This window comes from Anomaloglossus baeobatrachus, chromosome 4, assembly GCF_048569485.1.
Source record: "Anomaloglossus baeobatrachus isolate aAnoBae1 chromosome 4, aAnoBae1.hap1, whole genome shotgun sequence".
Classification (NCBI taxonomy): domain Eukaryota; kingdom Metazoa; phylum Chordata; class Amphibia; order Anura; family Aromobatidae; genus Anomaloglossus; species Anomaloglossus baeobatrachus.
Genome location: NC_134356.1, coordinates 327804507 through 327817484, shown reverse-complemented (window position 1 = coordinate 327817484; position 12978 = coordinate 327804507). Strand labels below are relative to the sequence as shown.

General features: G+C 37.5%; 1 protein-coding gene across 1 annotated transcript in view; it reads left to right on the top strand.

Moving 5' to 3' along the window:
* Nucleotides 1-12978, top strand: part of TFEC (transcription factor EC) — a 49112-nt gene that overhangs the window by 28225 nt on the left and 7909 nt on the right. The window contains exons 4-5 of the mRNA XM_075342512.1: nt 4145-4265; nt 12709-12765. Coding sequence (XP_075198627.1) covers nt 4145-4265; nt 12709-12765 — 178 coding nt within the window. The remainder of the gene's footprint in view (nt 1-4144; nt 4266-12708; nt 12766-12978) is intronic.

The following is a 12978-nucleotide window of genomic DNA, read 5'->3' as shown; positions in this document are numbered from 1 at the left end:
CTATTCCTGAGTTGCTGTTTCTTCTTGATTTTTCCTCACAAAAAAAGGAATAGAAAATGATCAAAAACTAATATGTGATTATAAATGGTATAAATAAAAACTCCAACTCTTCCTGCAAAAAACAAGCCCTCACATGACCGTGTCGGCAGAAAAATAAAAAAATTATAGTTTTCAAAATCGTGTGATGCAAAAAACATTTATTTTGTAAAAATCATTTTTAGGGTGACAGGCGCCAAACCTAAAAAGCAATGTAAACCTGGTAGTGCTGTAATCGTACTGACCAGAGGTATAAAGCTGCATAATTACTTATACCACAAGGGGAACAGCATAAAAAAAAAATAAAGCCGATTTTTCAACCACTATTGATTTGTTCATTCTGTCTCTAAAAGATTGCAGTGTGGCACTGTTCATATTTATCCTGCGCTCCACGCTGAGCACTTGCACTGGGATTACATGTAAGGGTGCATGTCCATGACCAGGAATATCAGCATATTGGATGCAGTGTCTTTTTTGCTGCATCCAAACCACTACGTTGTGCGGTACAATCACAGGGCATGGATTTATAGAAAATCCATGCCGAATGTGCTTCTTTTCTCCGCAGCATAAACTGACCTGCAGTGTAACTAGATGCAGTATGTCAATTTATATTTCGGAGACACGAGTGTCCTCTGCTGGGAAATCAGAGTCTACTTCCTCATTAGTGAAGTGAATAGATTCATTGTGGGTTTCACCTGAATCCCATATTTCGGAGATGTAGATGGCAACCCAAATGTAAGTGCTCAGTATAGAGAACAGGATAAATGTGAACTGATCCAAAATGTTCTTTACCAAAACTGTCACCAAATAGCATTCAACTCACCCCACAAAAACACAAGTCCCCAATCAGGTCTATCATCATCTAATCGAAATATAGAGGGCTTCCACATTATCCGTAGCACAAAAGCTCTGAAAAAACACTATGGCTTCCCCCCTCAAAAAAAAGAAATCCATCAAAATCTGTGCTCCCAATCCAAATGCTCCCTCTCTTCTGAGTGCCATTTTGCTTTCCAAAAATTCAAATGGCGCTCCTTCCCTTCCAAGCCCTGCCATGCACCCAAACAATTGATTTCCCCATATATGAGGTATCTGCATACTCAGGAGAAATTGCACAATACATTTTATGATGTCATCTACCTGGTTGAAGCAACAATTTTGTGGTAAAAAAAAAAATATTTTCACAGCTCAACGTTATAAACTTCTGTGAAGTCCCCAGAGACTCCAGGTGCTCACTAAATAAGTAGATAAATTCCTTGAGGGGTCTAGTTTTCAATATGGGGTCACTTGTGGGGGAGCTCCACTATTTAGTCACCTTAGGGGGTCACCAAATGCAACATGGTGTCCGCTAGGAATTCCAGCTAATTTTGCTTTCAAATATTCAAATGGTACGCCTTCCCTTCCGAGTCCTGACATGAACCCAAACAATTGATTTCCACCACATAAAAGGTATTGGTGTACTCAGGAGAAATTGCATGCACAATACATTTTATGGTGCATTTTTTCCTGATACCCTTGTGAACAAAATATACTTGGTTGAAGCAACAATTTTGGGGTAATTTTTTTTTTTTTATTTTCACAGCTCAACGTTATAATCTTCTGTAAAGTTTCCAGGGTTTCAAGGGGCTCACCAAACATCTAGATAAATTCCTTGAGGGGTCTAGTTTCCAAAATGGTGTCACTTGTGGGGAAGCTCCATTGTTTAGGTACTTGAGGAGGTTTCCAAACAAGACATAACCTCCGCTAATAATTGCAGCTAATTTTGCTTTCACAAATTCGAATGGCGCTCCTTTCTTTCCAAGCTCTGCTGTGCACCCAAAATGTGACTTCCACCACATATAAGGTATCGACGTACTCAGGACAAATTGCAGAACAAATTGTATGATGCATTTTTCCAGATATCCTTGTAAAAATGCTAAATTGTATGGCTAAAGTAACATTTTTGTGTTACAAAGTAAAATTTTCATTTTTTTTTCCTTCCACATTGCTTTGGTTCCTGTGAAGCACCTGAAGGGTTTATAAGCTTCTTGGATGTGGTTTTGAGCATTATGAGGGGTGCAGATTTCAGAATGGTGTAATTTTTGGGTATTTTCTGTCACCTAGGCCCCTCAAAGTCACTTCAAATGTGATGTGGTCCCTAAAAAAATGGTTTTGAAAATTTTGTTGGAAAAATTAGAAATTGCTGATGAACTTTGAACCCTTTTAACTTCGTAACAAATAAATGTTTCAAAAATTGTGCTGGTGGAAAGTATACATGTGGGAAATGTTATTTAGTAACTATTTTGTGGGACATAAGTCTCGGATTTATAGGCATAAACTTTCAAAGTTTGAAAATTGCACAATTTTCAAACTTTACAACAAATTTCCTATATTTTCACAAATAAATGCAAAAAATATCTGCCTAAATTTATCACTATCATGAAGTACAATAAGTCACGAAAAATATTGTCAGAATCACTACGATCTGTTGAAGCATTCCAGAGTTATAACCTGTCAAAATGACACTGGTCAAAATCTTAAAAAATGGCCTGGTCAGAAGGGTGTTTTAGTGCCCGGGGTGAAGGGGTTAATGAGACTTGAAGAAGGTGTTAACAAAACAAGGAAAAGTCATTAGCAAATATGATATGGGGATGTTGGAGGATATGTCATGGTACATCAGTTCTGTCTGTCGTAAACCTGGCAGTCAGGCGATAAGGATTCTGATAAGGAAGTGGAATTAGGTGAGAACAGTCCTTTGCTGAGAGTGATATGTAGGTTGGTTATTGGTACTGTATTAATTGAATATGCTGTCCCATTTATCAAAAGGGTCATCATTGAGCTGAAGCTTGTTGGTTCCATTATACAGTTCGATTTTTAAAACAGTAAGGCCTAAGCCACACAGCATGAAAATCGGTGCGAGTGGAGGGCGATAAAAAATCGCATTCCACTTGGACCAATATTAGCCTATGTGTCAGTGCACATGAGCGATTATTTACTGAGCCCTAATCGGTCCGAGAAAACAATTGCAGCATGCTGCGATTGTAATGCGATCCTGTTTTCTCTCACACCCATTTAGGTCTTTGGGGTGAGAGAAAAATCGCACTGCACTCGCAGTACACCGGTGTCCTGCGAGTGTAGGGCTAGAATGGCAATAGCCGGCTACGGAGAGAGAGGGAGACAAATCCCTCCCCTCCTCAGTGCCGGCCCGCCCCCCGCTGCTGTGGTCCGATCGCACGATCTGACCTCAGTCGCAGGGACACTCGCATGACACTCGGCTCTGCTGTACTGCCAGCGTGAGCCGAGTGTCATTCGAGGGGATCGCAGTAATCCCCGTGTGGCCCCGGCCTATTACAAATTCTTATTGATCTGTTTTGAATAATCTACCAATGTTTATGTTGTGTAATGTTGGCAACTGTAAGCATTGTATTATGGAGATGAGCAGTGAGAGGGGGAGGGATGGGTATTGTTTGTATGATATTTTTTTCTGTAAAATCAAGAAATATAAAAATGTATCTGTTTAAAAAAAAAGAAGAAATGTATTTACCTCATGTGCAGGGCATTACAGTACCATAGGTATCCAAGGTTACAAACACTAGTAACTAAAAAACTAATTGTCACTTTATGCAAGTTCGTAATCATGGATACCTAAGCTGCATGGCCCTGCACATAAGTTGAGGCATAGCTAATCAGAAGAACTGTCTAACATTTCTAATTTGAGGTATTTTCTATTATCATTATTAATTTTATTATTACACCTACGACATTTTGATTTGGGTTTTTGGAGATGGAAATACCATTTTACTTTCTGCATGGAGTTTGTATGATCTCCAGATGGGTTTCCTCTGAGTACTCCAGTTTCCTCCCACATGCCAAAGATATACTGATTGATGGGGAATTTAGATTGTGAGCCCCAATGGGGACAGTAATTAAAATGTCTGCAAAGCCGCTGCAGAATATATTGTCCCTTTATACATTATTATTCATACAGATTATCTAGATATAATTATTAATTAATAGATTCATGGATATTAATAAAATATATTTATGCTTTAGAAGATTTACATTTTATGTTGCAATAATTTAAAAATTGTTTTATATCTCAATGTAAGAGCTGGATTTTCCTCTTTTTCAGCTTCCGTTATCTAGTGGTAATTTTGATGCTTATAATACTGACCAAAGCATTTCCACTTCCACCATGGGACTGTCCAATGCATCTTGTACAGCAGGTAATGGTGTAAAGAGGGAAGTTACAGGTAATTGAGTACGTTCATGCTCATTGTCTTGTTCACAATATGTATACTTTAACATATTTCCAAACAAATTCAGCTGCACTCTGAAATGCTGTAATATGTAAATACTGAATATATGAAATTGGAAATGCAATACTGCTATAGAAACTATGTTAAAAATGTAGTTACTTAGCTCACAAATTGGCTAATTCATGAGAGCCCAATAGCCAGCGACAAGGCGTATCACTTTGTTGGGACCCTAATCTAATTCTGCTTATTGAAAGCCTACAATTTTAAGTCAGGCAGAATCCAGCTCTAATTAAAATGCCCTAGACTGATGGGAGGAGTGCTCAGTCAGAAGGGAGTGTATTACAAATATAAAAAAACTGACCAGCATCTCCAAGAATGAGATGAGTATGAACAGGTACAAGCTGAGACAACTAGTCAATATAATCCAAAAAATACAGCTGTACTCTGAAATGCTTTAATGTACCGTACCCCATGAAAGGCTCTTAGGGGTGCAGGTGTACAATATGTAAGTGGGACAATTATGCTTTGCATCTCTGGGTCCTATATAGACCCAATGATGCGATGAGGCCAGCCAATCACTGCCATGTCAGTAATCGGCAAGGCTGTGATGGCTGCAGAAGAGCCTTCAGCCAAAAAGCTTGTTGATTGGCTGCAGCATTTTAACAAACTTTATTAAGCATACAAATAGCATTCAAACTCAGAACTTGATCACGGATTTCTGCACGTCTGGTACGGACCCCAAACTTTGCAACTTGGGTTCACTCATCACTAATTATATTGACTAGTTATATTGGTTTGCACCTGTTCCCACTTGTCTTTTTCTTGGAGGTTTCGGTCCGTTTTCTTGATACTTTAACATATGGTCATAAAGACAATGAAAATATTTTTTTTGCATTGTATTATTGTTATATTATAGTATTAATTATATTATTAATGATTATAATTATCTGTAAATATTTTTTAAGCCTGACAATCCACCAATGGTTACTTTGCAATAATTTGTATATGTATGGTGTATATTAAATTAATATAACAAGTCCGGATGGCATTACATGGAGATCCAAGTGCCATGATTAAAGTCCTGCTTAGCAATCTATGCTGCATCATGGTGCTTCCAGAAGGCACTATTTTTTAACATTGACTAAATTCTTCTAGAGTAGATCATTTCCATAATATGGCATGCCATGGTGCAGGTCTTCATTTTATTTTTCTTATGGATCCTTAATATAGTCATGTGATTGATATATTTTAGGCATATAAAGCATATTGTATTGGAAAGATACCTATTTAGGTGCTTATGGTACATATTACCATTACCTGAAACCACTAGCTTTGCTAAATGATTTTATGGGCTATAAAGCAAATTGGGGTGGTATGGTATGGTCACTGGCATGTTCTATAATGCATCTGTCACATTGTGGACATTTAGCTCATCAATCCTGGCAATTTTCACGTCAATCTTAATGAGGGGGTAAATTGGAGTCAGACACTCCTGATTCATTAAAAGGCGCATGCCTCTAAAAGAATCTAGAGTGTCTGATGAGTGGCGTGTGCCTTGCTATCAGGCTAGACTCACACAAACATATGAAAACACGGTCCCATTCTCGTCCAGGAGCATAGGACATTTTTTTCTCACTTGTCAGATGTGTGCTTTCTATGTGCAATCCGTTTTTTTTTCAACAGCTGTTAGTGATTTACAGTCATTTACAGGACCATTTATAGGACCATTTATAGGACCATTTACAGTGTTCTGTGCTACATGATAGGATTGTATGCAAAAAAAGTGGATGTCACTAGGATGGTCCGTGTGCCGTTCATGTGACGTTTTTTTTCTCACACCCATTGACTTGTATTGGCGAGTCTCGCACCATTTTGGCAGCAAATCGCCACATGTTGCAACTTTTCTCTCATCCAGAATCTGGATGAGAAAAAAACTTACCATCTACTCTCCCTCATTGACTAACATTAGCCAGCATACAATGCGAGATTTTCTCGCATTGCAGTCATCCGATTCATACGCTCGTGTGAGCGTACCCTCAATCTTATTCCAGTCATGGACTGGATTATAATTTCAAGCGTAAAGAACTATGCAGATCATCATGAATTCAATGAGCAGTAATATCACACCCTTGCAGACCTCAGAGCATTAGAAACATAGGATGTAAAAAAAATCCTTATACTTACCTCAAAGTTCACTGACCAGCCCCTCTGTTCCTCGGGGTCTCTGGTCCTCATCCTAAATGCATCTTCTGATCCCCGCTTGTGCTGAAATCCCATCAAGTGCATGGAAGGACACAACATGCACAGAACAATCCCAATCCTCATCAGAGGTGGAAGTCTCAGTTAAGCAGTGCAAGTGAAGATTGATGATCAGAAGCACTTGGGGTGTATAGCAGGATCTAGTAAGCAGTAAGTGTTCCCCAAAAATCCTGCTACGGATTTTCCAGTTTCTCTAGTATATTTTGACAAATTTTGACAGATAAAAATGAGCTAAGCCATAAATGTAAAAAAATGGCATTTTCTACTTTTGAAGTATGTATTCATGTAGAATCTTTTCTAAATGGTTTTCAATTGTTGTTTGTTAGGCAAGTTTGTATTACGTAATCAGAAAAATGGAGTTAAAGGGAACCAATCACCAAGATTTTCGTATATAACCTAAAGCCAGTGCTATACGGGCACTATCAGGCTGATTCTATACATACCTGTAGTGGTCAGCTAGGATGTTTAGGTTTTGAAATCCAAAAAAGTAAAGTTTACAAAAATCGGCAGCTGCTTCAGTGACAGTTGCAGTGGAGCAGATAATATATTCATAGTTATCCCCCCCTCTGTTAGAATTAGCATAAGTATTATACAAATGATTTACTTTGTTGCAGGACCTGTATGAGGTCATAACCATGTTGTCACGCTGTACAAAGGCTAGTAAGAAGCAGTACAACGTAATCCCCACTAGGTGGCAGCAGTGTAGTGAAGGAGAGACACTGTAACAGAAAGGCAGCTGAAGTATAGCAGAGTAACTTCAGTAATGTTAACAGGCAAATCACCAGGGGGCAAAAGGGTAGTCAAACAGTCAGGGTCTAGCCAGGAAAGTCGAGTCACTGCAATGGGAGGATCAATATCAAAGTAAGAAAGCAGAACCGAGCCAGAAGCCGGGAGATCAGGTATGCAGAGGGAAACACAAACAACAGAAAGGAGAGGGAAATAAGGGACCAGAACAGGCAGACAAACGGGGGAGGGTAAAAGTCAGGACACAGTAGCAGAGAGGCAGAACAGATCAGGAACACTCATCAGAGCCAGTATACAAGCTGCAAGGCAGAAATGTCACTGGCACTGAGCCGTAGGTAGAGAGGCAATATATAGCATCCTGGGATCCAAAACAAGGCAAGGGAAGTTAACCCCTGACATGACCAGGCCAGAGCTGGGTGAGGCCAGCAGCGGGAAAAAGCCGGCCTGGATCATGACACATGTGACCTGGTATCCAGCTTTGTTGACTGAGACCCTGCCCCTTCTGGTCACATGGGTATGACCTCACACAGGTCTTGCAACAAAGTGAATCGTTTGTATAATACTTATGCTAATTCTAACAGAGGGAGGAGATAACTATGAATACCCTCCCTAGATATTGTCTGCTCCTCAGCTGCTGCCACTCAACAAGCAGCTAATTTTATAAACTTTACTTTTTTGGATTTCAATACCCAAACATCCCAGCTAACCACTACAGGTATGTATAGAATCAGCCTGATAGTGCCAGTATAACACTTGATTTAGCTTATATACGAAAATTCTGGTGATTGGTTCCCTTTAAGTTTATTTTTTGACAGGAAAGGTATTGTTCTACTAAGGTTGTCCAATGATCATTCTTTTAAAACACACTGGCTGTAGAGATGGAAGCATCAATTGGCAGGTCAGTAATCTGTGAGAATTAAGCTGAAAGGAAAGCCTACGAATCGCCTTCCCTCCATTACTGGCTTGTCTTTAGATTAGTTGGTCAGATGTTATATCATTATTGTGGTATGACACACACATGACATTTCATCAGATTGATTAATCAAAAAGAGTCAGGGGTGCTAGTAAAGTAAGGAGATTCTGAGGCCTACCATCCTATTGTCACAGATTACTGACCTGGATGATTGACCAAAGTTCTGCAAATCAATTCTCTCATCTCTATTTGGCTCCATCATTTTTAACAATATTGATGCTTGTTAATTGTAATTATACCCTCAGCCCTATTAAGAATTCCCTTTAAATAGTATATATATATATATATATATATATATATATATAGAATATGGAATCCTAGAATAGAAAATGTTTGTAGTTAAAAAAATACCCACTAAAACTATCTATATTGGCCAAAATAATGATTTGTACATAGCAAAAATGCTAATAATGGTACAATCACAACAGCACAATTGTTTTACAAAGCTTACTATTTTGGTAAAGGCAGGGCAAAGATCAACAAGCATGTTTATTCTGTCCTCTTAGTTTAGAAGCTCGAAAACAATGGTGACTTTGTGATCAATATGAACATCATGCATTTCCATAATCAAATTATTTTGGGAAACACAAGATTCTTTCGAATGTTGGCGGCTGATCAACTGCATAAATTAATTATCTCCTATTAAATGTGTTTCATGATAGAACAATTGGCTTTTTAGAGCTTACAAAAAATCCATTCAATAAGTATCTATATTAACGGATTAACAGCTTGAAAAGTTACATTCAATTAGTACTCAACATTATAAACCTTTTACTGTTTATTAATGTCATGGAAAGGAAACACAGGATTCTTTCAGTGGAAATATTCGAGAAATCTGATTAGAACTGAACTAGGGAATGCAGAAAACCCTCGCTACTGGATGATGGCTAAATACACTTTTTGTATGGGAAAGTACTATAAATCTTGACAGGATGATTAGCTCCCTGGAAAAAGAAGTTTTTTTTTCTTGTATAATTATTTTCACAAGTGGCAGAGAAATGTTATCCAACGTAGGAGGGGGGTATATAAGTTTGGAGGGTACAAGAAATAAAGCTGAATGCTATTGTTTCTAGTGTTTGGCCTTATATATAGCTGTAGAGCTTGTTCTTCTTTTTTTAATTGAACTGTCATTATGTCATTTTTAAAACTATTGTCATAGTGAGGTTCAATAACTTTTACATTGTAGATATTTAAAATAAATTTAGCTAGCTGCCAGTAACTAAAAAAATGTAACTTTTCGATGTTTTTAGCTGTCCTAATTTACTCTCATAGTGTGATGCCAGTCACTACTTAGATAGTATAGACGGAAGGGTAGTCAGACAAGACGGGGTTTGTAAACTGGAAGACACGACAGGACAGTAAACAGATATGCAGTGAAGTCACAGGTCGAGGGTCAGAATTTGAGGAAAGTACATATTAGATTCAGGGAGCAGACAGAGACATGGTCAAGTAATGGTCTAAGGTCAGAAGCCAGGAGGTAGCAACAAGAACAAGGAGCTCTTAAGTTCAAGAAGGTCCAGCAAACATCACCTGTGTGCAAGATGCCCTGCACAGAAGGATCGTGACACATAGCACCATCAGTACATTAAAGGGGCTGGACAGGCTTTTCATGAAACTCTGCAGTCACTCTTTGGGACTGCAGACTTGGAAATCTTCCCATAAATTTCTTTGCATGCTGTGAGGATTCTCTGGTGCCAGAGGAGAGCCCAAGCAATCATGTGACAGCAAGTATGCAATATGCCTACTTCTGTCCACATTTCAACTAGACATACAAGGCCTTGCACAAAATAAGTGAGGCCACAAAAGTCTCATTGGAATGTGGCCAAAAACATTCATACTGCATACTTGCTGTCAAATGATTGATATCTCTCAACACCAAAACCTGATAATCCTCACATGCGCTATCTGCAATGTAAAGATTTACAAGTTTGTAGTCAGATTCCTTTTTGATCATTCCTCAACTACCCACTAGCCAATGCTTTGCACTGTTGAATTAGCAGTTCTGGGTGCAATCACTGTTGCTGTAAGGCCTCAGATTTATGGTGGTGACAGGTAGAAAAGTCATAGCTATATTAATGAATAATAACACTTTAAAAAAAATACATATGGTGACAGAGAACACCCTAGCATGCGTGATGTCGCAAATCTACACTTTTATGTAACGGGGGCCTTTTAGGCCCCTGTGCAAATAATATGGAGAAACTCACATAAATATCTTTTACAAGTTTATTTCAAAATTGCAAAATAAGATATGAATAATGCACAACATTTTAATTATAATGTTTTTTAGAAAACACTAAAAAAATTTTTTTTTCCAAATTTCAAACAAAGATATGAAAAACACACAAAGTGATATAAATCTAGAGTAAACTAGCTGCAACTACATTTTTTTTCTAACTCTTTCTTTTCAATTTTATTGGTCTTCCACACAATTTTCACATGGTATCTTTTTCTGAAGAATGTTCTTTATAGAGATTTTCCCCACAAGTGGTACAATATCGCTCAGTTTTCCTCTCTAAGTTTCTTGGACAAATTAAACAACACTTTTGTTTTCTTTCTCCTGGCCCTGGAATATCCTGAAACTGTACGCCACACCATTTCTTTGCTTCATTAGTTTGCTTTGGCAATCATTTCATGTTGCTTCGCTCCATCATGTGAGGCATTACAAGTTCATGGCAAAAGTCCTTCAAGAATAGGCATCTCCTGTCCTTCCTCCTTGCATGGAATTCTGGTTGAGTTTCTGTATAAATAATGAATTAATTCAGGGCTGCTACATCAAGCATATTTGAAAAAAATGACTACAGGCCAACGTCTTGTTTGCCTCTTGCATGAATATTCTCCCACCATTTCATTCATTTTTTCTACACCTCCTTTTGTTTTATTGTAATGCAGGATGATTTCTGGTTTCAATTTCCTGTCATTGCTGTCAATACTGCAATCATGATGCATGGTACTGAGTAATATAATGGATTTCTCCTTCTTCGCTTTTTTGTTGAAACCAAAGGCACTCTCATAAAGTGCTTGCTGGGGATTGTGTTTCATTGCTTGAGGAATTTCTCGTCAGTTTGGCTTCATAGTACCAACAAGTATAACAACTTTTTCAAGCAGAAAATTTCCCAGTGCAACATTGATAAAATAATTCTCTATGGTAATGTTTCTACCTGAATTGTATATTCGTGCAGCAAGTGTTTTCACAATGTCAGACCCTAGATCTTTCTGTACTGGTGCATCAACTTCTTTGCCACAGTAGATTAGCCCATTTATGCCATAATAATTTGCAGAATCACACATCCAGAATATCCAGAACATCCAGAACCTGAGATGATGCCATGATCATATCACTCCCTCCCAAAATCATATGACATCCTCACATGGCATGATCCACCCCCAACCCCTCCACCAGCAACCCTGACTACAAATAAAGTAACTTGAGACACAAACACTGCTGAGTAGATGCTAAAAATAGCAGGGGCCTAAAAGGCCCTCATTCCGTACAGATGTGCTTTTCCCCAAAAAAGCATTGTTACGCCAAAATGCCTATTTTAAAAAGTATATGAACAACTGGATATTACCAACAATGACATACTTGACGAATACCTAGAGTTTAAAAATTCTAACTTAAGTAATTTTGCAGATAATAGCAAAAAAGTAAACACTGGGGCCTAAAAGGCCCCCGATATGCATTGTAGGGTTAAGTAATTTTCCGTGCAGTATTTATTCAGTTAGAAATAATGTTTTTCTATTGGAAAAATCAATTTAACAATGGCTGCAGTTTTATTTTATTATGTTATACTATTATTATTATACTAATACAATATGCTAGTGCGAATTTTCTTCCCATGCTTTCAATTACTGTGTATGTGATTTTATGTAATTAGGTTGGAAAATTAAAAAATTGGATACCCTACATGCTGGCTAAGTCATAATAAAATAACGTAATTAAATATATAAAAAGACAACAATTAAAACAATATATCTTGTAAAGAACGGTTGTATAGTATCAATAATATTGCAATTCCATTGCACTGGTTTATAGGTAAAGGAGGGTTTCTATTATATTATTGGTAAAGGAGTAAAAATGTGAAAAGAACCATCTATGTAATGTAATTATGTGTATGGTATTGCATTTGTAAATTAGTTTCTTACTATTTCTCCATTTGCCTCTTTCGTTTTGAAATTCCATTGTCAATGGTAACATCCATGTAAAACAATTGATTTTAGTAAAAACACATGATCAGTGAAGTACTAACCTTGTCATTATTCCCAAAATGTGGGAGAGTGGTATTGGGCATTGTGCACAGTTCACCCATTCAGTTTACTAAATAAGTTAGCAACTCGTATGGGTAAAAAGAAAAGTAAATTGTGTAACAGGAAAGCGCCAATAGGAATATTTCCAGTACAATATATCATCTATTTTAGTACCTTTAAATTTAATATGAACATCTTTGCATTTTTTTTTAGATACAGATACAAGAGCCATGGCCAAAGAGCGACAGAAGAAGGATAATCATAATCTTAGTAAGGATGAAAACGTCTTATAAAGTGGATATTGTTCTCAAGCATATACACTTTGTTAGAATTTGTTAGTCCGATATTCTGTAAAAACTTTAGCAAAATGTTTATTCACTATACAGCTAATTTAATTTCCATGTATTTTGGGGTAATTACCTATAACGTCCTAAAAAACTTCCTATTAAATTGTTGCTTTTAATGATTAACTGAGTTACAGAT